At 36.4% G+C, this 27,957-nt stretch overlaps 2 protein-coding genes across 3 annotated transcripts; both read left to right on the top strand.

The window, feature by feature from the left end:
• Window positions 1-286: 286 nt before the first annotated feature.
• LOC129262078 (protein YIPF6-like) lies at window positions 287-20,264 on the top strand. 2 transcript variants are annotated; one of them, XM_064100276.1, is made up of 8 exons: window positions 287-567; window positions 4,078-4,200; window positions 5,545-5,623; window positions 8,709-8,751; window positions 14,831-14,962; window positions 15,470-15,630; window positions 16,405-16,484; window positions 16,720-20,264. In XM_064100276.1, the coding sequence occupies exons 1-8, from the start codon at window positions 535-537 to the stop codon at window positions 16,726-16,728; spliced, it is 660 nt and encodes a 219-aa protein (XP_063956346.1). In that variant the 5' UTR covers window positions 287-534; the 3' UTR covers window positions 16,729-20,264. The 2 variants fall into 2 exon arrangements, with proteins under 2 accessions (XP_063956346.1, XP_063956345.1); XM_064100275.1 differs by having other exon boundaries at window positions 459-567; window positions 16,405-20,264.
• Window positions 20,265-23,913: 3,649 nt separating this feature from the next.
• Window positions 23,914-26,610, top strand: LOC129260273 (histamine H2 receptor-like). Its single transcript, XM_054898288.2, has one exon. It carries the CDS (start codon window positions 24,297-24,299, stop codon window positions 25,410-25,412), a length of 1,116 nt encoding a protein of 371 aa, XP_054754263.2. The 5' UTR covers window positions 23,914-24,296; the 3' UTR covers window positions 25,413-26,610.
• Window positions 26,611-27,957: the final 1,347 nt, after the last annotated feature.

Raw genomic sequence — 27,957 nt, 5'->3', positions numbered from 1 at the left:
CCCCCCTCCGTTTGTTTCTGTTATAAATGAAAGAAAACAGATTTAATTGAATAGAATTAAATCCCAGCTGCGATCGCCACTGATGAGGAGACTAAAGTCGATTGCCTTCAGGTTGCATCATGATTCCCAAGACAAGAGGTTATCAATGAAGGCTATTATAAATCAACAACTAAAGAAATTACAGCTCCCTCTCATACAACATTCGAGTAGGGCCTACTCTGGTGAGAAAGTTATTTAAATTGAAACCCCAAATGCAGAAAACATACAATAAAAAAATTGATATTACATATATTCGTGGATTTTTTTCTTCATGAACACAACAGTAAAAATGGTGGTCTACAATTGACAATTTTTAATGTGATTATGTAATAAGATAATTCAACATGCATTTAAGGCACTTATGTTTGCCTGGCGGGAAGGGAGGGGCGCAATTTTTCGAAAAGTACACAGGGGCGCCAAAATCAGGTCAAATTTAATTGGGCCCGAGCTGCGCTAGGTCTCCTACGAAATTCTGGATCCGCGAGCTGTGTCAAAATGGCAGACGTGGCAGAAGCAGACAGACAACAGGTAACGTTAGATCTATGCCATATTTTCCCACGTATTCTAATTCCGAATTTATTGTCATTGAATTCTAAGTGATTTTAAATCCATCTAGATCAATAAAGTTTAGCAAATCATTTGAAAATCTTGAGACTGGAGCTTCAATGCTTTCTCGGGAGTCGGGGTTTCTTAATCTATTCTTATCTTCGGTCCCACGTATAGCATTTGCTGATACTGATAGTAATACGTGTAGGCCCTATGGCCTAGATTTTTTTGTTTTCATTTTTTGCGGCGTTGTGTCTCAGTTGTATGACTTGTGTAGCCATCCCTAACTCTGGGAGCTCTGCCGGCGCCGGAGTTCGCTGACGTGCAGGGTGACCAGATTTCACAAAATGAAATACAGGACAATCGACCGAGCCAGGTCTTAATAAAATTTAAAAAAGATCAACAAAGTCAAAGAAGGCTACACAGTCACAGTGTTAGACTTGCAGAGATGCCAAGTTCAAAAAAATGTTATGCGTGAGATTTTCATGACTCGGCGTCTCTGCGCGCGCGCCCAGTACTTACACTTGTACATTTCGAAAAGGCGCACGTGAGATATGGGCTTCATCATGATATCGATCCATACTACAAAACCATGCGATGCATGCACGCCATTCATCGTATCACGTACTAGCTGTGCACTGACTGCACTCTCGATTCATATCGCGTGCCGGGGTAGACGCGACGGCGTGCGAAGGCGGTCGGCCAGTGCGCATAATCTAGCGAATAATTGCTACTTTTTCTCTCTTTTTCTGTCGGGTCTCGATGCGTGACAAAAATGGGTGCCATGCGTGAGATCGTGAGACGGACCCTGAATGCATGAGTCTCACGCACAATGCGTGAGACTTGGTAGCTCTGGATTTGTGAAAAAAATATAAAGAATTGGAAGTGAGGGTGAACGAAAGAATGAAGGAGAGAAAGAAAAGAGATAAATTGAGAAGAAAGAAAGAAAAAATTAAGGAAAAAATAAAAAGAAAGTTAGAATAAAAGGATGAAAGAGAATAAAGGAGAGAAGAAAGGTTTCCCTCATTCTTTGAAATGAATATAGAAAGAAAGAAAAAAGGAGGGAAGATGAATAAATATGTGAAAGAAAAAATAAAGGAGAGAAAGGAAAAAAGTGAAAAAAAAAGGAGGAGGAAAGAAAGAATGAAGGAAAGAAAAATGTTTCCTTCATTCTTTGAAAGAAAAACAAAGAAACACAGGAAGGGAGGAAGGAAGGGAAAGAAAGAATAAGGGGAAAATTAGAAGGAAAAAATAAAATAAAAAATGAAAGAGAGGGAGGAAAGAATTATGAAGGGAGGAGAGAATGAAAAAAAGAAAATAATGGAAGGAGAGAAAGAACGAAAAGGAAAAGGAGAGGAAGGGAGAAGGAAGCAAAGAAAACATTAAGGAAAGAAATTTTTAAAAAAATTAAAAAGAAGGAAAGTAAGAGAAAGGAAAGAAAGAAAGATGAACACAGAGAAAGGATCTGGAAATAAAGATAGATGGAGCAAAAAAAAGGGCAAGCAGGAAGGATAAAAGGATGAAGAAAGAAGGATAGAAAAGAAAGAAAGGGGAAAACAGTTCAAACTTCAAGCAAACAAAAAATCCAATCTATAAACAGAAATCATAATGATATTTGGTGTTTTTCTTAAAAATTTAAATGTTTTAGAAATGAATAAAATATCAAAGTGAAACATTGTCAAACTTAAAGATTAGATGAAACATTGCGGCATCATACACAGGCATCTCTCCCATCCCAATTTCAAGGTCGCATCGATCACGACAAGACTCAAAACGAAAGCTGAAACAACTAGATCTAGTTATGAATACTCAATAACTTGTTCCTCCGATTACATCTCAAAATCAGTAATCTGAGAATACATGATAAAATTATAAAAAAATTCCCGCCGATTTTGTGATTATTTTGGTGGAAAAACTGTTTATCATGTGAGATTGTTTGCACCATTGTGAATCTGCTCTGATCCTACATGCCTAGCTAGTAGCCTGCCAGGCAGGCAGGAGGCCAGTTCATTTGCAATGTATTGGGTTAGCAAGAAAATCACCGCAGAACTCACAAAAGTTTACAGTTGTCGATTTTATTGTTGTCTCTGCTTCGTCATCTGTTGGTTATTTGATGAAAATTCATCACTTTTATATGTATATTCTGTTCAATATTCTGAAATACGGGACAAATAGGCGTCACGGGAAGGGTTTTTTCGGGATGCCGGGACAAAGGAGCAAAATACGGGACGATCCGGAGAAATACGGGACGTCTGGTCACCCTGCTGACGTGACTTAGACTAATCATATGGTCTTCTTGAGTTTTTCTAACAGACTCTAATCTTACAGAGGCCTGAGTGTAAGTGTAACACGTGCCCAGAATTCGACATCGGAAAACTCATTTCACAAATGACACAAGCCAGCACAGCCAGTCACCACAACACACACCAAACACAATGTTATATACACAGGCACTATCACTCACCCCATGAAAGTCCTTATTTCAACTCCAAAATCCACTTAAAGTCTTGATTTAAAAAAAATCAAATTTTGCCCTTAAAAATGCAGAACCTGCGTCATATTTCAAGAGCATGGTTTTCTTCCAATTTTGTGAACGTTCTTGCAAATTTAGGCTCATAGTTTTAAATTGACCAATCAAAACAGAAAAACAGAGAAACTGTTTTGGAGGATGCATGTTTATTTGGTCAACAGGTCAACATGGTCAAGTCGAGATATAGTCACCGGATGTTTGTTTGTTTTTTTGCATCATCATGACCAAAATATCAATTGGTAGACTTCTAACCCCCTTTAGATACCCACCAGTTCTCTTCTCGAGGCTTGCCAAATCTAAATCCCCCCAGGCAAGTTTGTTGATTATCTAAACATCTGTTTCTTGACCTCGGTCTGAACTCAGCCATGCACAGTCCTGGGGGCATGCGCGATGTCAATCATTGTGTACGGCATATGAACTGGATGTTTGTATACATACAAGGTTAGTGCATGCATTGTCTAAGGGCCTGTCATGGTGTTCTGTGTGTACACGTGAAAGTACTGTGTATTCCATCCTTTTTAATTCTCTCTTGTAGTTTCCTTATTTCTGGGTCGATTTTCTTTGTTCGAAATTGAAAACAAATTAACGTTGGATTTCTTAATACAATATGCTTTTGAAAACTTGATTAGCTATCAAATACAATAATTTGATTCCAAAAGGCCCACTACTCTGTCTACAGGCAGAGCTGCTCTTACGTAATATCATAGGTGTTTAACCCCGGGCTTGCGCCTGCGGAGGAGAAACGTTACATAAGAGGGATTATCGGGCGAATCAGGGTTGATAGCGCTTGGGAATGAAATATCTTGGTTCTTCCAACGGGGATTTTGTTATGGGGGTATAAGACCGTAGCTATACCATTAGCTGTGGAGGCGAATTCTGCAAAGAGGGTTTTACGTAATGATGCTCAAAGAACTCTTTCCCTGAACTGTGACATATGTTATATTCCTTATTTTTATTTTTAGTTTGAGGCCAAGTTTACTGAACTGGAGCTCCAGCACCCTGTAGATGGCGACATTACAGTCCCTGGAGCGCTGGATGAAGATTTAGAACCATCTACTCTTGATGAACCCATCAGGGACACTTTGGTGAGCATTTCTACTTTCTAGCTTTGTAATAATTCTCTCTTTTGCTATCTCTTTCCAAGTTGCTCTACCGAACACAATTCTACATGGCCATGTGTCATGAAGTCACCCACCAAAAAATGGTGGTGCTGTTACATATTTGGGTTAATTTGTAGAGTTATTTCAAAATATTTGCAAAACTATAGGAGCTATGCCAACAAATTTAGTATCATTTCAAAGCAGAATTCATTAGCTAATGTAGAAGGTTTCATTGCTCTCAGATAAATGGAATTTGAGTTACACGTCTGCAAAGACAGAGCACCCGGGGGGGGGGGGGGCAGTCAAATGTATTGCTGTACACATGCGATTGACCACTGACCAGTCTTTCAAAACCACCCTTTTTCTTGAAAATCTGTGTTTTTGACACCCCTATGGAGTGCACGTGCGGCCCGCGTCCAAAACTGTAAAAACACCCTTTAAACATGATTTTTTTTTTGGTCACGCATGTGTACAGCAATATATTTGACTGGCCCCCCCCCCCCCCCCCCCCGGGCAGAGCACCAGGGGTGGTGCCGGAAGCGGTGCCACCTGTACAAAGTCATTGGAGATTTTCACTATTTTGGGTTATTTTGGGTAAAACGTTTATATTTTTGTGAAAACTTGACTTCATTCATCCGAAGAACTTTATTAACAGGCCATTTCACTGGCCCAATTACCTGAACAGGAACGAACCAGAAACTCCATTGTGTTATTTTCCATTTCATCTCGTACAGTCAAAATGATACTTCACAACTATGTACAACTCCCCCTTTACCTTTTTAATTTCCAATATCCTGCTGTTTCACTTATACATGTAAAGGCCACCGCACACCTTACGACTGGTCTGCGACCCGATTTCAGGATAAAATGTAATAGAATTTGATGATAATATTGAGACTTGGAATATCTTACTGTGTAATGTTCGAAATCATCGTACGAATACCTATGATCAAATTTTGTGACTATGCTATCATCCTTCTTAGAATAAAAGCGATTTTAATATCTAGTCGTAATGACGTCATAGCAGTCTTACGATTGGCTACGATTTGAACCTAATTTGGACTTTACTCCAAAATAAGGGCTTGCAATCTTTCAAAATTGTTATAATATTATTATTTCAATTAATTTCAACCTCAAATAAAATGATATGTTCCATTCACATCTTCAGAAAATGAGCAAAATGGGATTTGTTCCTAAATCGGGTCGCAGACCAGTCGTAAGGTGTGCGGTCGCCTTAAGGAGCAGGATAAGCAAGATAAACTGTACATCATGTATCTGGAAATGTTTTAAAGGACTTACTTTAAAAGGTCTTGTATTTATTGTTATCAGATGCGGGACCTCCGTGCCATTGGTGTTAAATTTGGCCATGCACTCTACCCAAAACAAAGCAAAGCTCTCCTTAGAGATTGTAAGTACACCATACTTAATAATCATTGTGTTATTGTTTTGCAGATGGCCCCCCCCCCCAAAAAAAAAAAAAAAAAAGCGAACAGTAATAAGAGGAATAGGGGTGAAATATATCTTTTTTTTCTGAACACAAAACTAGATTTCTGTATTTAAAATGGTCAAATTTTTTGCTTGCTTTCTTGCCAATGTTAATAATGTTTTCCCATATGCCTTGTCTGACCCCCTCAATTTTGTTTTGCTTATTACACTAAGAACTGGATGTAATACCAAAAATATTCTTTAAAGGACAAGTCCACCCCAACAAAAGGTTGATTTGAATAAAAAGAGAAAAATCAAACAAGCATAACACTGAAAATTTCATCAAAATCGGATGAAAAAAAACAAAGTTATGATATTTTAAAGTTTCGCTTAATTTCACATAACAGTTATATGCACATCCAGGTCGGTATGCAAATGAGGGGACTGATGACATCACCCACTCACTTTTTCTTTTGTATTTTATTATACGAAATATAAAATATTTCCATTTTCTCCTTATTGTCATGAGAAACAAGGTTTCATTCCTCCATGAACACGTTGAATTCCAATTGTTTGAACATATTGTGGTCCAACCAAGAGGGACCTTATTGTCAAATCTAAGAAAATTGAAATATTGTATAATTCAAACAATAAAAAACAAAAGAAACAGTGAGTGAGTGACATCATCAACTCTCTCATTTGCATATCACTGAGTTGTGCATATCACTGTTTTGTGAGAAATAAGCGAAACTTTAAAAGGTCATAACTTTCTTATTTTACATCCGATTTTGATAAAATTTTCAGTGTTATGCTTGTTTGATTTATCTCTATTGATTCAAATCAACATTTTTCTGGGGTGGACTTGCCCTTTAAAATACTGTACAATTGAATCTTGATCAATGTTGTAAGATGTTTTTTTGCTATCATTTTCATCTACTTGATATACTGTGACAGCCAGTGATAAAGGGTTCATCCCATATCCCCCCCCCCCCTCGTCTTTTCTTTTAAGTTTTCTTCAGTTCAAGTTTATATCCTGGTAGTACCGGTATGCTTTCAGATTGTTTGTCTTAAGTCAACTTTCAGGATATGACTAAAATTACTTGTAACAAAGTTGATTTAAGTACATAATGCTGGTACATGTAGATGTTATGAAAAGATTTTGATTTTTTTTCTTCCTTCTATTCAATCACTTCTGAAACAAAATATTGCTTTAGGGGCATACAGTCCCTGGGAAACATCTTTGCGATATAAACCCCTAAAAAAAGGTAACGCAACTCGAGTTTGAGGGGTTATAAAAATCTTATTGGCCCATCACCATATGTGAAAATGGTATCATATGCAAGCAGAATTATTCCTCTTTGCAATGATATGTCATTTGTTATGTTGATGTTACCATGAGATGCGCAGTCATGATAAATGAGCAGTAATGTCAAGAACAAAATGATGCAAAATTCACTGTTTTCAGTAGTGAATTCACGATTGTACTGAACAGACTTGGATTGGTGTTTAACTCTTTATTTCAAACATTAAAAGATAATGAAGACACAGAAACAAATCGTTTATGTTTTATCACTTTCTTAAATTTTATTGAGAACTTCATACAACACGAGTCAGTAGCGGGTAGATGACCCAAACACAATCAATCTTGAAATGGTGCTTTTGCTCACACCAAACCGGATGGCAACATCGTTTTGGGATACCCCTGCTTGGAGTTGGCCAATTGCTTGGGCCCTAAGGAGATTTGATAAGCGGGGCATATGGAAACCTTTCTCAAGCAACCACAAAAAAAAAAACACCACAGGTTTACCTCACACAAACCAATAGTAAGGCTTAACACGCATGATTCATGTCTTTTGACTCTATCAGTTAGAACCTGGACAGCATTCAAACACATTTAAAGTAAGAACACAATCACATAAACATTTCTGAAAAACAACAATTTTCATCGGGGCAAAATGCAAACCCATGTGCAGATTCAAAAGAAATGCAGACTTTGGTTAAGAAACAATGCATTTTGCAACATTTCACTTCTGACTTTGCCTTATTGTCAGGTGTACTGAACATTCCACGATTGCATAATGAGGACAATCATTGTAATCATTGTAAAGAGGAATAATGGAGCTTTTCAATGACACCACTCTCACCTTTTATAGATCAATGATAAAAAAGTTATCCTCCCTCAAACTTGAGTTGCGTTACTTTTTTTGAGGGGTTTATTTCTTTATACAAAAGTACATGTTAAACATGGAAGGTTTTTTTCTGTTATTTTTTCCTTCTATTCATTATTGACACAAAATATTGTGTTGGGGTATGGGCATCCATATGATTTAAGATGTCTTTGATTAACACTTAACTTAAGTTAAGTAAAAGATAATTTAAATATTTGCTTTTAATGTGCAGTAAAATGATCAAATCATTAAACATACAGTAGCAACAATCAGAAAAAATGTTATTCAGCTTTGATTTAGGAAAGTTTGATCCTAAAAAAGCAATTTCCACGTGACGGGTTAATCAAATGAACAATATGAATTTATGGGTTCATCTTAGATCTTAGAACCATAGAAACTGAAATATCTTGTATAAGTAAGCTGTGTGATTGAATGATGTATTTTTCATCCAAAGTAAGCTGCTGATTTTCGATTACTCAAGTTTGTGTTTTCTCCCATTCCAATCTTCACGGAGGCAAAGTATACAAAGAAACTTGCAGTAGTCAGATCTTTAATGGCTTAAAATAAATTACAATTTAGATGATTGTATCAATTAGAAGAGCGATGGTGTGTGTCTCAGAAACGTGGAATGTGAAGAAAGTAGGTGTCTTGAGAAGAACAGGAAGAGACATGACACACACAAAAAAGGCAGAAAATCCTAACTGAAGTAAGAAATGATTGATGTACTAAAATACAAAATATACAAACAGCAATATCTTAAACAAAAAAAATACATTCATTTTTTTTCTGATATATCAACTTTTGAAATATCAACAATTTAAGTTATGGTAGAATGTTTGCACAAGTTATCAAATATTAATGAACTCTTTGTTTATTTTCTTTTTTTTCTTTATTATATAGGGGACCTGTGGGGCCCACTTGTGATGTGCACATTGTTAGGAAGGTAAGGTATTATTTGTTTACTATAATCAGTGCTATTTCACACATGATTATTAAATGTATAATGAATTCTTACAAGATGTTATAGTTTTTCACTGATAATTTTCCAACTTCTTGCGAAACACATCCAGATTTGTAAATGTGATCTACTTTAATGTGTCATTCATTCTGAAGCTCATTTTACTACAGAAGATCAAGTTTACTTTTCAAACGAAATTTAGAAGCACTCTACCACATGAACAACATGTTTAAGGAGTCCAGCATCCGTCACAATCAAAATGTTAAGGTTTTCTTCCTTCATTTTAAAAAATGAAATTTAAAGTATTCAACAAAGGTTGATTGACATTCTCAAGAACTTTCACTTGGTTAACTTCAAAGTCTTCAATGCTCGATAGCAAAAAAAAAAAATCAAGCGCATGACCCCATTTCATTTTGTTTTTGCATCTTGGAATATTGAGGTGAGCTAAAGTAGATCAGTGCAAGATTTGTTGAAAACAACTTGTATTTTATTTCAGCTGTGAAATGTCCTTAAATGATCTCAAGTACACATCACACGCATATAAATAAAAGTATACTAAAAACAACGGAAGTTGAATCTACAATTTTTTTTTTTAATTCCATTAATTTTACTATATATTTCAAGATGACAAAAATCACACAATGATAACATCAAATATAATCACAGTAAAATAACACTGGCAGAAAGTTCAGAGTAACCAAAATAAAGAGTGAAAAAATGAAAGAGAAAGTACAAGAAATGAACATAGGAAAGGGGAAAGGTAGAAAAAGACCCCACCCTCTCCTGAAAAAACCCAATATTAATCGGGTAATGTGAAATGGTAGGAAAACTTCTATGAAGACCATGAAATCAAGAAATGAATAAGAGTGATCTGCTAAAAAGTGTCATTCATGTTCAGAAGAAGTTTACAAATGTACCTTTCATGTCAGATCTAAATGCACACAGCTGTTTGAATGACATGTTCAAGGAGTACGCACCACCAGCAATAGCTAAAACTTCATGGTTTTTATTTCGCCTGCCTAGCAGAAGCGAGACATATTGTCTCCTTCCGAGATCTCTTGACCCTTGACCTTCCCGCTTCGTCTTCAAGTTAACAGCTTTTTCATTGAAATATTACATGAATTATGTCATCCCTTGATTGATGAATGTAGCTAAAGATAAAGTGAAAATTGAAAATGGGAAAAAAAACTAACTTTTTTATATTCTGTGAACTGTGTCAAGGTAAACTCAAGGATTGTGTAATTTGATGAGACCCTCAATCACTGATCGGTCAAAAACAAGAATACCTTATGGTCTCTGGAAGGTTTGAGATGTATCAGATACAAGATGCCATTGCCGGCATATTGTATCCAAGCATAAAATGTAATAGAATACAAGAGAGACTCAATTACTCTAACAGATGAGTGATACTGAGTTGTTTTTACCATATGGGTAATTTTACAGGATAGGTTTACATTAATTTCTGTCATTTTATATCTTTTGCTAGGATGCCATTTCAAACGGAAATAACTGTCCTAGTTTTCACCTTGAAATATTCTATGTCCAGACAGGAGAATGTGAACAGTTTATATTTTGCATCCAGAGAAATTAGTAATAAAATGATTGAAATAGCTACATGTAGGCTAGTGTGAATAACTGCTAAGATATCCTAAATGATGGATTATGTAATGACAGTTAGGTGTGTATTAGTCAGCATTCCATATTAAAGTTGGTTGGAATAAAAAGAGAAAAATCTAACAAGCAGAATGCTGAAAATTTCATCAAAATCGGATGTACATGTAAAATAAGAAAATTATGACATTTTAAAGTTTCGCTTAATTTCACAAAACAGTGATATGCACATCCTGGTTGGTATGCAAATGAGGAGACTGATGACATCATCCACTCACTATTTATTTTGTATTTTATTATATGATGTACATGTATGAAATATTCTATTTTTCTCATTGTCAAGTGAAACAATGATCAATTCCTCCCTGAACCTGTGGAATTAGCATTGTTTGATAAAACAGTATATGGTTCAGTCAAGTTTGTCCTCGTTGTCATAAAAAATGAAATATTGTATAATTCAACAAAAAAAAAAAGAAATAGTGAGTGATGGACATCATCAACTGACTCATTTGCATTTTCAGCGTTATGCTCATTTGATTTTTCTCTATTTATTCAAATCAACATTTTCTGGGGTGAACTTGACCTTTAATTTTCAGCCCTGGCAGGTGTTTCACAAAGAGTTCAGTTTCACTTTATAGAGTCAATGCTTAGTGCTGATGTGCACTTAAAACTTAACACACAACATAATTGATTAATATACAGCAGTGTGTTCCCTCTTAGCATGATTTGACCAATCCGGTGAGGCTTTTTATGTGGGTAACTGGCCATTGAAAGTGAGGTCTATTGAAGTTGTACTTAACTCTTTATAAAACACCCCCAGACTACTATTTATCCAAATCATCATGTGCTATTTACCTCTTCAAAATAAAATTTCTTCTATTAAAGTGGAACAGATTTAACCTAGGTAGACTCGTGTGAATTGCAAAGCAATACTGATGTTGAAGTGTTGATGATATTAAAAGGTAACAAGTCACTGAGAACTGACAGACTGGATGGAAAGCAGGTTATTGTTCTGAACTCTTGAAACAATCTGGCGAGTGTTACAGCTCATATGTGACTCGTCACACCGAAATGAGAGACAAGTCTGAATTTTTCAAATCCAATTTTTTTAGTGATTATTATTTCCCGTTTCTTTCCCTTTGATTTGATGTATCACTCGATCCTTAAGAGTAAATATTAGTGGAGATATTAGCCATAGAATGCAAGAAGAATTGGGCTCTTGGAAATCAAAATCAAGAGAAAAACGCTTTTGAAGTTTGACTTCCGTTTTGACTCCGCACCAGGAAAAAGTCTACTTTGTCACCGCTATGCTAACCGAAATGCCCTAGCAACCCCTTGCCAAAATAGTGAAACGATTGACCAATGAAGAGGCTTCAACCGCGCCGCTGCGCTGAGAACAGTAGTCAAATAGGGCACGTGCGATCGCGGCAAGCAAGACAACGGCAATTTTACATTTTGTTTTCATTTCTGTGATTATACCAAGGAGGTTGTAGAAAGTTCTTGATTATACAAGTAATTGATATCTTTATCAAAGAAATGAAAATGTCATGCATGCTCTACCTAATTATTGTAAGAAAAGGTCGGATATAAAACCATGGGGGGGGGAGATTCCAATAGTTTCGTTGTGTCAACATGTTATTTGAATGACAATCGCGTAAAGCGAGTCACTATGACTGCAATCACCGCATGGTCCAATTAAATAAAATATCCCTGTAAAATAGTTAATGTCTTTGTTTTCTATAAATATGAACCTGTTATAATGGATATAGGCCATCATTTTTTAATTTTTCCCTTACAAATTTACGTTTTATGAATGCTTATATTATTTAGACAGTGGGAATAATTTGCTCGATCTTGTCTCTTATAGATCAAACGTGTTATCAGGTATATCATGTGTTTGCTCTACTCTGTTGTATAATATCAAAGCATATACTGTTTTAAAAAATCAAGCTCATGTTAAATGTTTCGTCATGTTCATTATGCGCCTCTAAAAATCCCTGCCTTTGCCTCATTATTTCAGGAACACGCATTCTTGGTACACCGTTATTGAGTCTTCCAAATCAACTTGCGATAAATCTTCAATACTTGATAACAAAATGTAGTTAAACTACAAGCATCATTTTATTCCATATTTACTGTAATTTTTCCTCCCTTGAAATGTCATCACCAAACCAACACTATGGAGGCATAAGCTTTCTTCTAATACCTTACAAAGCTCCAAAAGCTTAGGATACTGTTTGTTGAAAAAAAGAGGTTCAATTAAAGGGAATGAGACATCAAAGTATTCCCGTTAGACCCTCGACAATGAGGTAATCTCTCCCATTAAAATCCCCCATGAGTGGGCCCTTTTTATAACAAAGGAGTATCAACATCCTGCTTCGGGGGGAGGGGGGGATGAAAGGGAAAATCACAGGGATTTTTTCTTCTTTCTTTTGTTGCAGTGTTTGAATAAAGAAAACTTAATTGATCTTTAATATTTCAATAATAGTTTACTGTAATGTGTATCACCCAAGCATAACAAATCATGTAACGCAACTATTGCACAAGAGGATCCAGGGGGACCGATGCCCCCCTCCCCATTGGCGGCGCAAATAAGGGGAAATTTGGTAAAAGGGGATAAGTACAGAGAAGGGAAAAGGAAGAGGAAATTCACACTGTAAGAGGAGGAAAACGAGTGAATAAAATAAAGGTCGGGGGAGATATTTCAGTTCGGACATCGGGCTTTCATTTTTTGTTTTGATATACAAATTTATTCTATCTATTTTTTTCCAGCTCGCGCTTTGCGCTCGTACTATTTAAATAGGGTTCATGAGATAATTACACTTTTATGTTGTTTCATAAGAATAAAGGTCAGAACCGACTGTTTGGACTACCCCTTCTACAAAGAAACCCCCAAAAATGTACATTGAGCGGCCGATCGGGGAAAATATGAATGAAAAATATTTCACCCCCCCTATTGGAGGAAGCTGAATCCACCCCTGTGTTTGTGGTATTGTAAAATTCACAAGATTTGTGATACATAATACACGTGGATAGGAATGAGAAGAAGAGGAATAAGAATTATAAGGGTAGAAAAACGTGTACATGTATAAAAGAGGAAAAGTAGAATAAGGAGAAGCGGATCGAGAAGAAGAAGAACATGAAGAAGTAGAAGTAGAAAAATAGGAGTAAGACAGGGGATGAGAAGGGGAAAATGAACACCAGCAAAAAAAAGGAGATTAAAGCAGGAGAAGAACGAAAAACAGACATTAGACAGAGTAACGAAAGGCAGAAGAAAAAAGGAGGAAAGTGAAAAGAAAAGGAATAAGACGAAGAGGTTAAGCAAAGGGAAGGATTTGAACAATTAGTTTATTTGGAAAACGCTATCTAATAAATTTCTTAATGAAAACATCTTGATCATAGGCCTATGATGAGAGAATCTGAAACACATGTTCTTGTTATTTTCAATGAAAATTACCCGGGGAAAATAATCCTTACAAACACACCATGTTTCGAATACTCTGCGTTCTTGGCTTTTATTTCTCGATTATAGTTTGGCTAAATACTCTAGATAAGGTATTATTCCATCTCCTGGTCCCGTTTGTAAACTTTTGTCAAAAAGCATGCTTTTCAGAATACCTATTGAGCGCGATGTTTCTTTCTAAAACTGTATCCTGGACTTATCGATCGATCGAGTGAGCGCCTGGCCGCTGTTCATTTCAACATGTTCATGAATAGCCAATCAACAATGGCTTACGTTGCTAGGGGCGGAGCGTAGTATGGAGCGAAATTCGATCAAGTCGAGCGTGCGGAGTGTCAGAAAAAGTTGCAACTGACCGGAAAAAAAACACTCGCGGAAAAATTGTTTTTTTATCATTTTCCTGTTATCAATTTCACTCATCTTTTTAACAGAGTAAACATAAAACATTGAGAAATCAGAAAATGAAAAAAAAATATATCATACAAAATTTGACAATTTTATTAGTTTGTCGATTTTTTAAGTGATTCAATCTGCGACTTGTCTCTCATTTCGGTATGATCTGTCACATATGTTCTTTTCTAAGCTATTGACATATATCGGCCTGTATCCTGAACTTTTGTTTAATCTAAAGTCTGGTTTACAGATGAAGTATGAATATGGATAGCAAAATGGGACACAAGTCTAGAATATAGCTCATTTATCATCATAGTTTGCACTCTAAATATTCACAACTGTGTGATAATAATATTAGTTTTCTTTACCATTAAGGCATGGTGAATGAATGCAATAAGCATATTGGATGCAATGTAAACATAATCTTTTACTGTTTTTTCTTCTCATAATAAACACTAATTTGTCCTTATATTAGTCTAAGTTAAACCAGACATCAGAATACCGGCTATAGTCTTAACTTCAGGTTTCATGACGATACACAACGTGAAGGCTATTGAAAATGATTGACAAGCTTTTGACTGAATATTTCATACCTTGTAGTCTTCTTCATGAAGCAACATCAACAGATGATAAAACAGAAGCAGCACATCTTCAGTTTGCTGAGGTCTTTGCTCTTATCTCATTCGGAGCTGTAGTGGTGGCATTGAATTCAAGATTGCTCAAAGGCAATATGTAAGTATAAAATCTACGATAAGTAATGTTGTTGCTAAATACATATTCATCTTTCTTTTATTCTATTTCTTATGAATCTCTCAATGTCTTTTAAAGGTATAAAGATGCACTTTCTTTTCATAGTGCACTTTATTCCATCCATTACTGAAGCCCAATTCAAGTGTGCACTTTATTCCATTCATTACTGAAGCCCAATTCAAGTGTGCACTTTATTTCATTTTATTACTGAAACCCAGTTCAAGATTAGGTATGGCCTACAAACAATTTGTTAGAGGTACCAACTTTCTGCCAATTAGAAATATGATGATAAAGTTATACTCAAGTTGATTTGTTATTTCTTGTTGTTTCAAGTTGTTCCTTCCTTTCAAGACAGGCTGATAACACTCATGTTCCATAGACCCCTGCCTTCATTACAGCCCATGCATCTTTTGGAGTTTCCCTTGTTCTTTTCATGGTGCTCAAATTCATGGCTATTAACTACATGTATTTTTATATTTACTTACACAGCTCTTTCTTTCAGAGTGTCTGTGTACTTGGGTATTGTCTTCTTCCCCTTGTTATAAGCCTGTGTGTGTGTCGTCTCTTAATGATTCCATCTGGTCACGTCACTCTGCTCTTCGCTGTTAGGATAATCCTGGTTTTTGTTTCATTCGTCTGGTCTACATTAGGTAAGTCATCCTTTTAATTTCAATACACAAGGAGAAAATTCAGTACATCATTGTCCATGGGAATATCAAATTATTTTCTCTATTATTTGCAGGAATTAATTTAAAAAAAAAGAGTAAGAATATAATGAACAAAGCTGGTATACCCCCCCCCCCCCGTAAAAAAAAGCAAATGAAACCCCCAAATAACATACATGTACCTTCCCCCCCAAAAAAAAAAAAAAAAAAAAAGAAGAAGTAATAATGATAAAAATAAAATAATGACAAATTTTTCTTCTTGTCTCTTTGTTTATAGTCATATTTTTATTTGTTTACCATGTGTTTAGCTTCCTGATATGCATTATGTCATTCCCTACCTACACGTATGTACTAATTCCTATATATACCATCGAATTCACAATCATCTATACTGTGTTGGGGGGGGGAGCAGCTGTTTACTAAAATCTGTTGCAGGGAAAAATTGCACTGGGCCTGGGGGTGATTTAGCCCCCAAAATGCTAAAAAGATCCCTGTAAACCAAAAAAAATCCCCATTCTTTGCAATATGAAAGCTTTTGCTATGTTGCAGATTTAGGCAGTAATTGGAAAAAGTAGCCCCAGAAAACAAAGAAAAATAAAAAAATAAAGCCTCGCCTGATCTGTTCAACAAGTTGTTGGATCTTTTGCTGGTTTTGACTGGCAGATAAGCAAAGGTTCCTGACTGTTAATATCAGATGATAACAACTTGTTAGTGCTGACAACTCTCCTGAAACATTTTGTGCTTTATATTTTTATACAGCTTCTATGGCATTCCTAGCAGACAGTCAGCCTTCTCACAGAAAAGCCCTGGCCATGTATCCAATATGTCTCTTCTACTTTGTAATTGGATGGATGATCATTTCTCAGACAGTACCTGTGTTAACACCATGAGGATGTATGTCATTGGCACCCTTGATATATGCGTATTCCTAGACAGGCATCTTGCATTGACACGGAAAGGGTGGTGCCAAGCGTCATCGCAAGGTTCTACGAGACAACATCCAAGGTATCACGAAGCAGATGAGACCAGAGATCCTCTTGACTCCACCTCTTCTTGCTAGACGGCGGATAGCAGGCTTCGTGATACCTTGGATGTTGTCTCGGAGAACCTTGTTTGTTTCAAGGACATCCATCTTGATAAGATCATTTTATCTCAGATTATCAACATTCCAAGTATGTGATTGCATCATTGCATTTATTGATGATTTTCAACTAGTATGATATGAAAGGGAGGTATTATTGTATCAATTTTTTTAACCAGAAGATTATACTGGAATTGAAGACTAAAGGTTGAATCAACTTTTTTTCCGATTAGTAATCCTATAACGATGCATTTGATGTCAGTCGACTCATTCATTTTACCAATTGTTTCACTCACCCTTATGAATGATGTCATTGTTCAGACAAACTGTAATAATTTAAAATTGATTGCAGCAAATTCCTCTCAAATTAACACTGGATCACTTATGAAATTCCGGTCAACATTATATGTAAACCTAAGAAATAGTACACTGTATTGCCAATTTGATTGTATTCATCACATTCACGCAATTTTTGTCTCAAAATTTGCGCGAGACTTGAAAGTAAAAAGTCAGCGAACGACGCAGTAAAAAAAATTTGCATGGCGTATTTATCGCGAAAAATGTCGAGGGGGGCCTGAATCAGGCCCCCAGTCTTTTTAGGGTTAGGTTAAATAGACTTCTGTGATCCCAAGAGATTCGACATACACAGTGTCACAATTATTCAAAACCTATGTAGGTAATAATATATATAAATTATAGGATACGACCTAGTATTTGCTGTTTTAAAATGCACCTTTGCTGTGTGTTTGCTTCAGGTATTGGTCCGCAGTCAGTGTTGTGACATGGATATTTATATAATATTGACTGGCTTTGAGGGAGATACCATATATATATTTCCTGAAGTAGTCTTATCATGGACCTACAACATGGTCTTATACCTACTGTCCGAGTCTTGACGAGGGCAATATGGGTCTACTGAGGGAAATATAATGTGGTATCTAAAAAAATTTAAAGCCATTTAATATTATTATTATTACCGGCCTACACCTTGCAATATGTAAAATTCAAGCAATTATTTATTGCATTTTATGTCTGTTTGCCTGTTGGTACTTCTTTTTTCAGGTTTTTTGTGAACTTGAACGAGTTTATAACTTGTCTCCAAAATGCCTCATTCATGTAATGATAATTATTTTATTAGGTAATTTGTTGTTGACAAGTTGATTGCTGCCATTGCAAGCTACTGAAACTTAAATTGTAGAAAATTGATTTGCTACGGTTGGCTTAGAGAAAATTGTCTCTGAGGTTTATCATTCATTATTAGAAATGTGCTTAAATATTCAAGACACGTGTATTTGGGAACCAAAGAATTATAAAAACAAACAAACTAGTTTTTGGAAAAATTTTGCAGTACATTGTATAGTATAAAGGAGATAATTTGCAATCAACAATACTTTGCAATCTACCCTCCCCCCGCCATCTTCAGCACAGTTTATCATGTACTTGTTCTGAGTTCTAAACACTGAATTCATTTTCTGGAATACAAGCCGAACAACACTTAATGTGACTCTGATGTAAATCACTTTATTATTTTCAATCTTTCCACCCCTTTCCCGCCTACCATGGAAAACATAATAATGCCAAACCTGTTCTAGATTAGATACATGAATGCTAATTGAATATATCTTGATTTCATAGCCAATATCTTCCATCTGTGTACATCTGTATTTGAAAAATGAATGTATTTTTGTCTGATGTAATTAAATGTATGTGATTTAGCTGTGTTAGGTTTGTTGAAAAGGTGTGTCTAACCCTTTTTGTAAATATATAGGCTACGTATAGAGTACTGAAGTGATGACGTCCCAAAGCACTTTTTTTGCATGTCAGAATTGTTGATACCATATTTTGGTAGAGCATGTTGAAATACCTCCACTACCAAAATTTGGTGCGAATTGGTCCATGGGGGCCTGAGATATGACATAATGAATACATAATTAGCCCCATTGAAGTCAATTTATTATTGGCCTGGTTCTAAACGTTAGGAACAAGCCCAATAATGCATTGACTTCAATGGGGCTAATTATGTATTCATTAGTTCATATCTCAGGCCCCCATGTACCGATTTGCAGCAGATTTTGGTAGTGGGTGTATTTCATCATGCTCTACCAAAGTCCGGCATCAAAAATGCTGAATTGGAAAATTGATGAATTGGAAAATTAATGACGTAACACTTCGGTACTCTATAGTGTGGAATAGATGTGTCCAATAAGAGTTGTTTAGTTCTGAAACGTACATTTCAAAGCTGCATTGTCTTTTTTATGAATGTTTTATTCCCCTAATCATGGGTCATTCAGTAGTCTATCCTATATACAATCTACTAAGTGACAAGTCTTGTATGTAATGAAGGGCATAAAACACAAAGCTGTCATACCTACACTTGCATATTAGTATTCAAATCACTTTATTTGTGTGCTCAAATTATATTGTTAAACTTTTTTTATAAATGATTTTGTAATGTTTTTATATGATTATGAAAAGTATCAAGACATTTGACACACAATACACATCTATTGTAACTTGAAATATTGATAATTCATTAGTACTCACACAGATGAAGTCATTGGGTAAGCTCTTGATATTTTCATATGCATGTACATGCTAATTCAAGCTTGTGTTTATTATAACTAGCTCATCCGAAATCAGATTATATTGAATATCAAAAGAAAGTTTTAATTTTCCTTATATTTGTCATAGTCTGGTGAGTTCCATTGTCCATACTATGTTCGAGACAGTTCAAAGTAATGACTTGACCATAAATTTACCTCAATCAAAATGGGTGCTTTTGATTTTGATGTTGATAGCTGGTATTTGATTGTGGGGATTTTCACACCAGCTACGTGTACCAGCACCAAACTTGAAATGAAACTGCATTGCAACTGTTCTCTTCACGGATTCATCCCACAACTATGTGATCGTTTTGGAACCCCACATCCGATAATGGAGCTCATTTGGGCAGCATTATTCGTGCTCTCAACACCAACACTGAAACTGAACTTAAAATCATCAAATTTAGTTTGCCACGGATGGATGGAAAACAGTATTGAGTTGAGAGGCGGATTATATTGATGGGGAAATAATAATAAGTTATATTTATGTATATGCCACTTTCTATACGCTTTTCCATGCGTTTTACATTTTAATTATTATTGCCTCGGTCATAGGGAAACAGTTAATTTTGGTATTCCAAATTAAAATATATTTCTGTGATATTCTGATATTTTTCGGACACAACTTGTTTGTTAAATGCAAGGTCTGTGTAAGGTGGTATTGCCGGATAGTAAAATATCTAGATTTACAGTATTGTGATCCCTAAATTTGTTTTGATTTTTTTTCTGTGATAAAAGTGCCCAGTACTGTATATGCTTTCTCAAAGATGTGCAAGAAACATACTAGTATACATTATCATATAGTGTTTCTTACTTTTTCATCACCAACATATTTTACAAGTATATTCATTTATGGACAGAAAGAAGATATGTTTTATATTCAGTTTTCATTGATCGTCAGTGCAATAAACATTGATCTATTCTCTTTTCTTTCACAGATGAGTACATATATGATTATTGATTACCGTATGTTGTATAAGTTAGGATTAAAATGTATGATATTTTCTTGAGAAATAGTGATATTTAGATTTAATGAATCATAAGATTGATTTGGATGGTTTGAGCATGTCTGGGCCTCATTTCATAAAATTTGTTATGTCACTGGTACATTACAAGCTATTGTATAAACAAAATTGTCACATTAGAATGACCAAGATCATTGTTTGGTGTTTATGAAATGGGGACGTTGTCAAAACTGGAAAGATACAGCATAAATTCTTGTCAAATAGAAGTGTAAGACAAATAAAATGAGATGAGCTAGGAGATATTAAGAAATTACGGGGGAGGCGGGGGGTGAGGTGGTGTCCAGGGGTTTGAGTAAGTGGAGGGGGAGAGGCAAATAGCAAGAGAAGAATGGAGGAATCATCGGAGATAAAAAGGAAATGGCTACAGGAAAAAAGATGAGAAAGACGATGGGTGATTAATAGAGATATTAAAAATGAAAAGAAGTAACGATATTGGAGATGGAATACATAATAGAGAAAATATAAAAATCATGACATGCATGAGAAAATAAGAAAGAAAGAGAATGCAAAGAAAATAGTGTTGGTGGTAGGATAATTGGAAGAAGATCAATAGTTATAGGCAAAGTGGGTCAAACTACCCAATCGCTGAAGAGACTGTGAATGTGTACAAAAAAGAGCCCCTCCCCCCCCCCCCCCACACACAAATATATACACATTATGATAACAATTTACAGAACGGTAGCACGAGAGGGGAGGATGGAAAGCGGGGGAAGCAAGAGAAAGATCGAGTGAGAGAAAAAACGGATGACGAGGAGAACAAAAGTGATGGGATGAGAAATCTCAAGATCACATCAAGGGATGAAATACTAGTTACTCGGCACCATGGCTTCAATTGATCCAAGGCCATAGAATTCCATAGCTATATGGATGTCCTCATGATTGGTCTTAAATTCCCCTCTGGTTTGCGCCGTTATTTATGCTGTAATATATAAATGTGCCCATTTGAACAGTGTCTTCTGAAAATATTAGGTCTGTAACTCTGCGGTTTATGGAAAGAGAAAGTTTTGAAAATAGAATATAAAGAAAAAAGATGGATGATGAACAGAGAGATAATGAGGAGAGATAATTAAGGGTGGAATTGAAGGACTATTGGGCATTGGCGGCGGAAGCCAAAGGGGGGGGGGGTCCACCTGAAATTTTGGGATGGACACAGGTAAAAAATTTGACAAGCCAAAAAAGAAGAGGTTATCAACCAAAATATTAGGGGGTCCACCTGAATTTAGGGGGGGGGGACCACTAAAGTTTTTTGACAAGCAAAAAAAAAAGGGTATCAACAAATAATTTAGGAGGGACCGTCCCCCCACCTCAAATTTAGGGGGGGGGCAGGATAGATAATTAAGGGTGGAATTGAAGGACTATTGGGCATTGGCGGCGGAAGCCAAACAGTTTAGGGGGGTCCACCTGAATTTAGGGGGGCGACCACCAAAGTATTTTGACAAGCAAAAAAAAGGGTATCAACAAATAGTTTAGGGGGACCACAACAATTTTAGGGGGGTCCACCTGAATTTAGGGGGGCGACCACCAAAGTATTTTGACAAGCAAAAAAAAGGGTATCAACAAATAGTTTAGGGGGGACCGTCCCCCACCTCAAATTTAGGGGGGACAGGACCCCCGTCCCACCCGCCACCTATGCTATTGGGTGTAGTAAAGGGCATGAGCTTCAATGGAAATGAGGCTCGAAATTCAAATCTTCCCGAAATATTCAAATGTATCTTTGTCCATTTTACCAAGAAAGATAATGCTGTAGAGAGCTCATTATTGCTTGCGTGACCCCAACTTTGTCTACTTTGTCAGTTCAATTATATATATATATATATATATATATATATATATATATATATATATATATATATATATATATATATAGGCCCACGAGGATCAGCTACTAACAATGTTCCTTTGTTGCTATCCCTCTCATATGTACAGTTTGTTTTTTCCTTTGTGAATAATAATAATGCATTCATGAGCAAATAAATTGAAACTTCACTGAAATTGAAAGATAATCAGGTAGAGAGCTCATCATTGCTTGCGTGACCCCACATCATTGATATGCACATGACGAGAATATATTTCTTTTATCATATATTCGGATAGTATTACAAGTGGATATAATGAAAGTGTGTTATGCTTGAAATCTATGCTTTGGGAGATACATGCATTATTTCCATTCAAATCTAAATATGATAGCAAGATAGGAACAAAATGTCATTTGCTTCATGGTATCCCCCTAGTTCTTTGGCATTTCCATTCACGTTTTTAACTCCACTTGGATTCTATTGGTAAAATGTGTTGATATAACCATGGAGGTAGGCTTTATCATGTTTATGTACATATTTGTAAGGCCGACAATATGGTAATGGTAATGGTTTATTTAAGAATTCATTCGCAGCAAAAGGCTGAATTGCAGAATCTTTTACAAACGCAATAATATATACATGATAATAAATTCCAGAATTACACAATGCTTGATTAATCAAAATAGTAATACAGCAAAGGGAATTGTAAGGCTGCAAGTCTTAGGTTAGAATTGAAAGCAAATTTGGAAGAATTTGAGTATATTTTAACAAATTGTTAACAGTCATTGAATTGATGAATTAGACTTTAAAAATTGTGTGTAATGATGGGTGCGTGCAGAAATGTGTGTAGGCGTGCATGAGGGTTGATGGATGAGAGGGTATATCCAGTTTACTGTTTCATCTTCAATATCCGTATATAAGCCCACTTGTCGAAAGCAAATCCTGGTATCGGATTTCATCTGAACACGATATAGCAAGGCCATGAAGCGAAGTCAAATGGAGGAAAAAGGCAAGTATTATCTCAAAACTGCTCATGTCGAGATGGGTTGAATGGAGCTACTAATCTACTTGCTTCCGTTGCATTGAGGAGTGATAATGAAGTATCGAATTGCCTAATGGGTTGGAGTGTTTAATCTCCACTGGGGTGAAGGACGATAATTTTTCATTTTAATGGCACATGTTTGCCATGAGGTGTTCTACATATAAATGAAAGCAGCACAATGGGAAGTCACTGATCATGGTTTTCCCGCCATGAAAACCCGACTTTTTAAATATTTCACAAAAGATGATTCGTTGATTTTTTTTAAAATCCGAACTTATTATTAATCATCTGCATGCTCTCACATTCAATCATTAAGCCAAAAATTATATTTACTGTAATTGTTATGTTGTTTTTTGCATTTTTTTGGGTTTTATTTCCTTAGTATTGATATTGTAAATTAACCCATTCAGCCCTGCTGCTGGTCAATATACGGCATATACTAATACATAAATAATGAAATAAATAAGAGGAAATAAATATTCTTTTTTATCTAACAGAGTTTTTCCATAAGTAGTAACTGTGTCACACCTCCCTCTCCTGCCCTCTTCCAAATTTACTGTGAGTTACGTAGACCCTATTTTGTTAATGACGTTGACGGCGGCATTGATAATGACATAGACGATGCCCCCGACCTCTCTTTAGAGGTTTGCCATACACCAACTTAATAGGCTAACCGATGCAGATGATATTCTCTTCATTGCAGATAGGTCGTTTCAGATCTACCGTAGATATTATAAGAGAGATTTGCTTGCACTTTTTTTTATTTAAAAAAAACACTGTACAAGAGAGTGATTTTCAAAGAAAGATAATAGAAATATTGACTGTTAGGCATTGCGCCGTGCAACAAGAAGAACCGTCCTTATGGATGGGATCTTTTTTTTTTCAAGCAGATACGAAACGCTTTATTTTCCAGTGCTATAGTCCATTATAGATTTATTTTATTATCACTATTAGTCATATAGTGCTCGTTCTGCTGGTGCTTGGATCCATATACTGACTATTATGTAACGCGAATTCAAGGACTCATAAATCTTTGACAAGACATTGAAAACGATTGTAAATTTGATGGTCAAACTCGGTGACAGTTGAAAGCATTTTCAATCCATGATTCTGCCATTTCAATCTGAAATGAGTGACATGTCGACTACGAGATCACCGGAAGTTAACGAGTACGCCTTTAACAACCCACCTCTACACCAAGCTCTCGTGATGATATTCTTTACTCCTCTAATACTAATTATCATCTTCGGCAATGCCTTGGTAATCGTAGCTACCTACAAGGAACCCAGACTCCGAACCCAACGGTACATCATTCTTGCTAGTCTAGCTCTTTCAGATCTATGCATTGGTCTGATCGCAACGCCACTGGAACTTTATTCTCGGGTGGTTCAGGATGACATCACTTGCTCTGTTGCTAAATCGGGATACTTCACAGCCTGGCTGTACGTTCTAGTCTATGTTTCGATCGTGCATATCGTTCTTATTACTGTTGATCGTCTAATCGCATTGAAGAGGCCTCTCCGCTATGTAGCTTTGGTGACGACGAAAAGGGTGTGTATCGTAATCGCTGTGGTTTGGACTGGAGGAATCAGCTACGGGATAGTTTCAGTGATCGAGTCAGGATACAGTAAAGATGATACCTTGACGCAGTTCTGCACTGGTGTCAGATACACATCTCTGTCCGCGCGAAGTTTTCTTCTGGGAAGTGCTAGTGCCATACTGTTTCTGGGTATCATTTTGATTTCGATGAATATTTGGATTCACCGCATTGCCGTCAACCATTCGCGGCGGATTCATCAAAATTTATTGGCGCCCCCACATCCACGAATAGCATGGCAAGGAATAGGTCTGCAACAGCTCAAAGCCACAAAGACCACCTTATTGGTTGTTGGTATGTTTTGCATGGGATGGTTCCCTACTAGCATCTGGTTCTATCTCAGGGTCTACGCTTCCATCAGTCATGTGGGACAAATCATCCTCTTTGAGCTTTGTTTCTTTATCGCTAATTTCAGTTCTGCAGTGAACCCATTTATATATTGTTTCAAAGACAGTCTTTATCGACGTACGTTTTGTAAAATCTTTCCTCCTCTCGGAAACGTCCTGAAAAGGTCAAGATGGGGTTTCGAGAGGAATTCGTTTATAGAACTTAAAGATGGGGTTGAAATTAACCATGTTGTGGTCCCCAAGCCTGACGGACCTCACTCAAGTCAATTTCATTGAAATGAAATTATCAACATTAACTGAACGTCGATTAAAATAGGGCATCACAAAGTTACATGGGGGTATTCTAATGCCTTATTTTGACAACCTCATCTATCAGGAATGCAAATGCCTATCCTATACATTGCTTATTTTAATCAGAAGGAATGGTGATCTGGGGAGTGTTTCATGAAAGGACTTGTCGGACATATATTTCTGACAAGTCCTGTTTTATCCGACAGCTACCATAGTAATATAACTTCTCAGCCAATCAAATACATGGAAAGCTGTCACATCTGACAACTTGTCAGACAAAAATGTTGATAAAACGCTCCCCTGATGTAACCTACGACGGACCATCTTGTACCTATACTGTTCGCATAAAGTAGACAGGATGCGGGGCCCAATATCAAGGAGTCTAAGGCACCTAAGACAGGTCATGTATTCGATTCCCATCAAAAGGCCCTTTGATGTAGCATATCAAGCACTGCTCTTTTAAATACACTTAGTAAAGGAAATACAATCAGTATTGGTACTTAAAATTTACACTTTGAACATTGGATGACTGTAAAGTTATTCCTCAATTATCCCAGTGTACTTCACTTGATAAGATTAAGATATGTTTAAAAGTACCTAATCTCGGCAACATAATATAGAGATAAAAGTTCTCACGTGACTAGCGTAACAGATGATACGACGAAGAAGGGAAATACTTGCATGAGAGAGACCAGAAGCACCCTGGATATTTAAATGGTTTTTAAAGACCTTAGGCAAGACAAAATGAAGAAATCTATGAAGAAGTTATGAAATAAATTTTCAATTTCTGTTTTGAATTGAAGATGAGCAGTGCATGTGAGAACTGAGAATGGGTCAGTCTCCGAACGATACAAAGACGAATGAACGCAATGTACACAAACAGACAAAATACCAACGAACTTTAAATGTGATTGTATAATGTGGACTCGAAGTAAAATTGTATTTCTGACAACTTTGTATTATTATTTTTTATTGTTTTCATATTCAATCCGCTATAGAAGTGCTCAATAATACTCTCATTAACGGGAACATAATCAACAAACCGATGAGATTTTAAATGATTTTTTTATTCGTTAAAAACATATTTGCTGTCAATTCAGCGTCCATTTGCAGAAAAATAGTAAAAAAAATTCTATTTGTTTCATCAGCTTATTCCTTTTCGTCAAAAACTTAATAGATGAGTACGGTTACTATCTGTTTCCGGTGTAACATTTTGAGAAGGAAAACAGACGGTACTGCCCGACTTTGGCAAAATGAAGCAAGCAACACATCAGTCAAATTTGTTATTGGTGTTTCGGAAACACCCTTTGTATGTTGCACGTTCTGGCAATATTTGGGGGAGAAATGATCGTTCTATGATATGTTTAAGAAAATATGCTGTAGTGCATTGACGCCTATATGTAAATGACGAACACACATTGCTCATTTACAACAAATTATACTTTTGTAACTTGCTTCCTTATGCTAACGTACGGCAGGGTAGTGTTAAGGAAAGAGCAGGTAGAGATTGAATCCAAAAGTGGTGGAAAAAAGGTGAGGAGTTGGCAGAATTTGAGCAAAACAAATTGTATGGAATAGGGTTTTAATTTACATTGTCAAATCTAATATTTTACTATTACGGACTGTTATTACTGCTCGCATCTTCGAATAAATAAATTTCAGGAGCTGCATATACTTAAGCCTTAAAAGTATATCAAAACGTTCCATACAACAACAATTACAATCGAAAGAAATGATCACTATATCAACATTTACGTGTACAAGTAAAAAAATAGGGTGAACACATTCATTTTTGTAACAAACATCTGTAGGCCCTACCAACTTTCAAAAGTCAACAACAAAGATTGTGCCCCGAGGTTTTGGCTATGTAGGAACCATAATTACAACATTCGGTTAATTACCAGTGCACTTAAGACCGTTCCTACAATTCATCTGCGCATCTACAGCACGTCTACGCTTCCTACTGAATTCGAAAATTGCTCGAAACTCTTTGAGTCGCCACCAGTAGATTACACAGTTTGCTATCCAGTTAGCACATATCATCATATCCCCAGCATTGAATAGACACTTGTACCCAAATCCGAGGCTTAAGAAGGCCCAGTGGACCCACGGACAGATCCAGCAAACCACGGTAGTCCCAAAGACAAGACCAAACGTACGGAGCACTCGTTGGTTCTCTTCTTTCCTTGCCGCGGTGATGTTGCCTTCACAGGGTGCCTTCGCAACGGACCGGTAGACGAAGACGTAACAGAGACCAGTGATGGGAGTGGTGATCAGCGAAATGCACAAGAGCAGTGTGAAGATTGTGGTATACTCACTGGTTAGGACAATGGTCAAAGAGATCGAAAATGACACCGCCCATGTCAGTAAGCATGCAATGATAAGGCGTGGCGTCGTGATGATGTTTTGGGCGCCAAAAGGATCAACTCTGATAGTTATGAATTGATATCCAGCCACCAGAACGATGCTTAGTAGAGACACTAGGAAGGATGTTACTGATATTGTCTGTAGTGCCTTTTCATACTGTGTG

The sequence above is a fragment of the Lytechinus pictus genome, chromosome 5 (assembly GCF_037042905.1).
Source record: "Lytechinus pictus isolate F3 Inbred chromosome 5, Lp3.0, whole genome shotgun sequence".
NCBI lineage: Eukaryota > Metazoa > Echinodermata > Echinoidea > Temnopleuroida > Toxopneustidae > Lytechinus > Lytechinus pictus.
Note: the sequence above shows the minus strand (reverse complement) of the source record. Positions and strands in the feature narration are given on the sequence as shown.

Coding starts and splice junctions, on each gene's coding strand:
- LOC129262078 (XM_064100275.1), top strand. CDS start 535: ATGGCAGACGTGGCAGAAGCAGACAGACAACAG. Junction 4,201..5,544: donor AACCCATCAGGGACACTTTG/GTGAGCATTTCT, acceptor TATTGTTATCAG/ATGCGGGACCTCCGTGCCAT. Junction 15,631..16,404: donor ATTCGTCTGGTCTACATTAG/GTAAGTCATCCT, acceptor ATTTTTATACAG/CTTCTATGGCATTCCTAGCA.
- LOC129260273 (XM_054898288.2), top strand. CDS start 24,297: ATGATTCTGCCATTTCAATCTGAAATGAGTGACATGTCGACTACGAGA.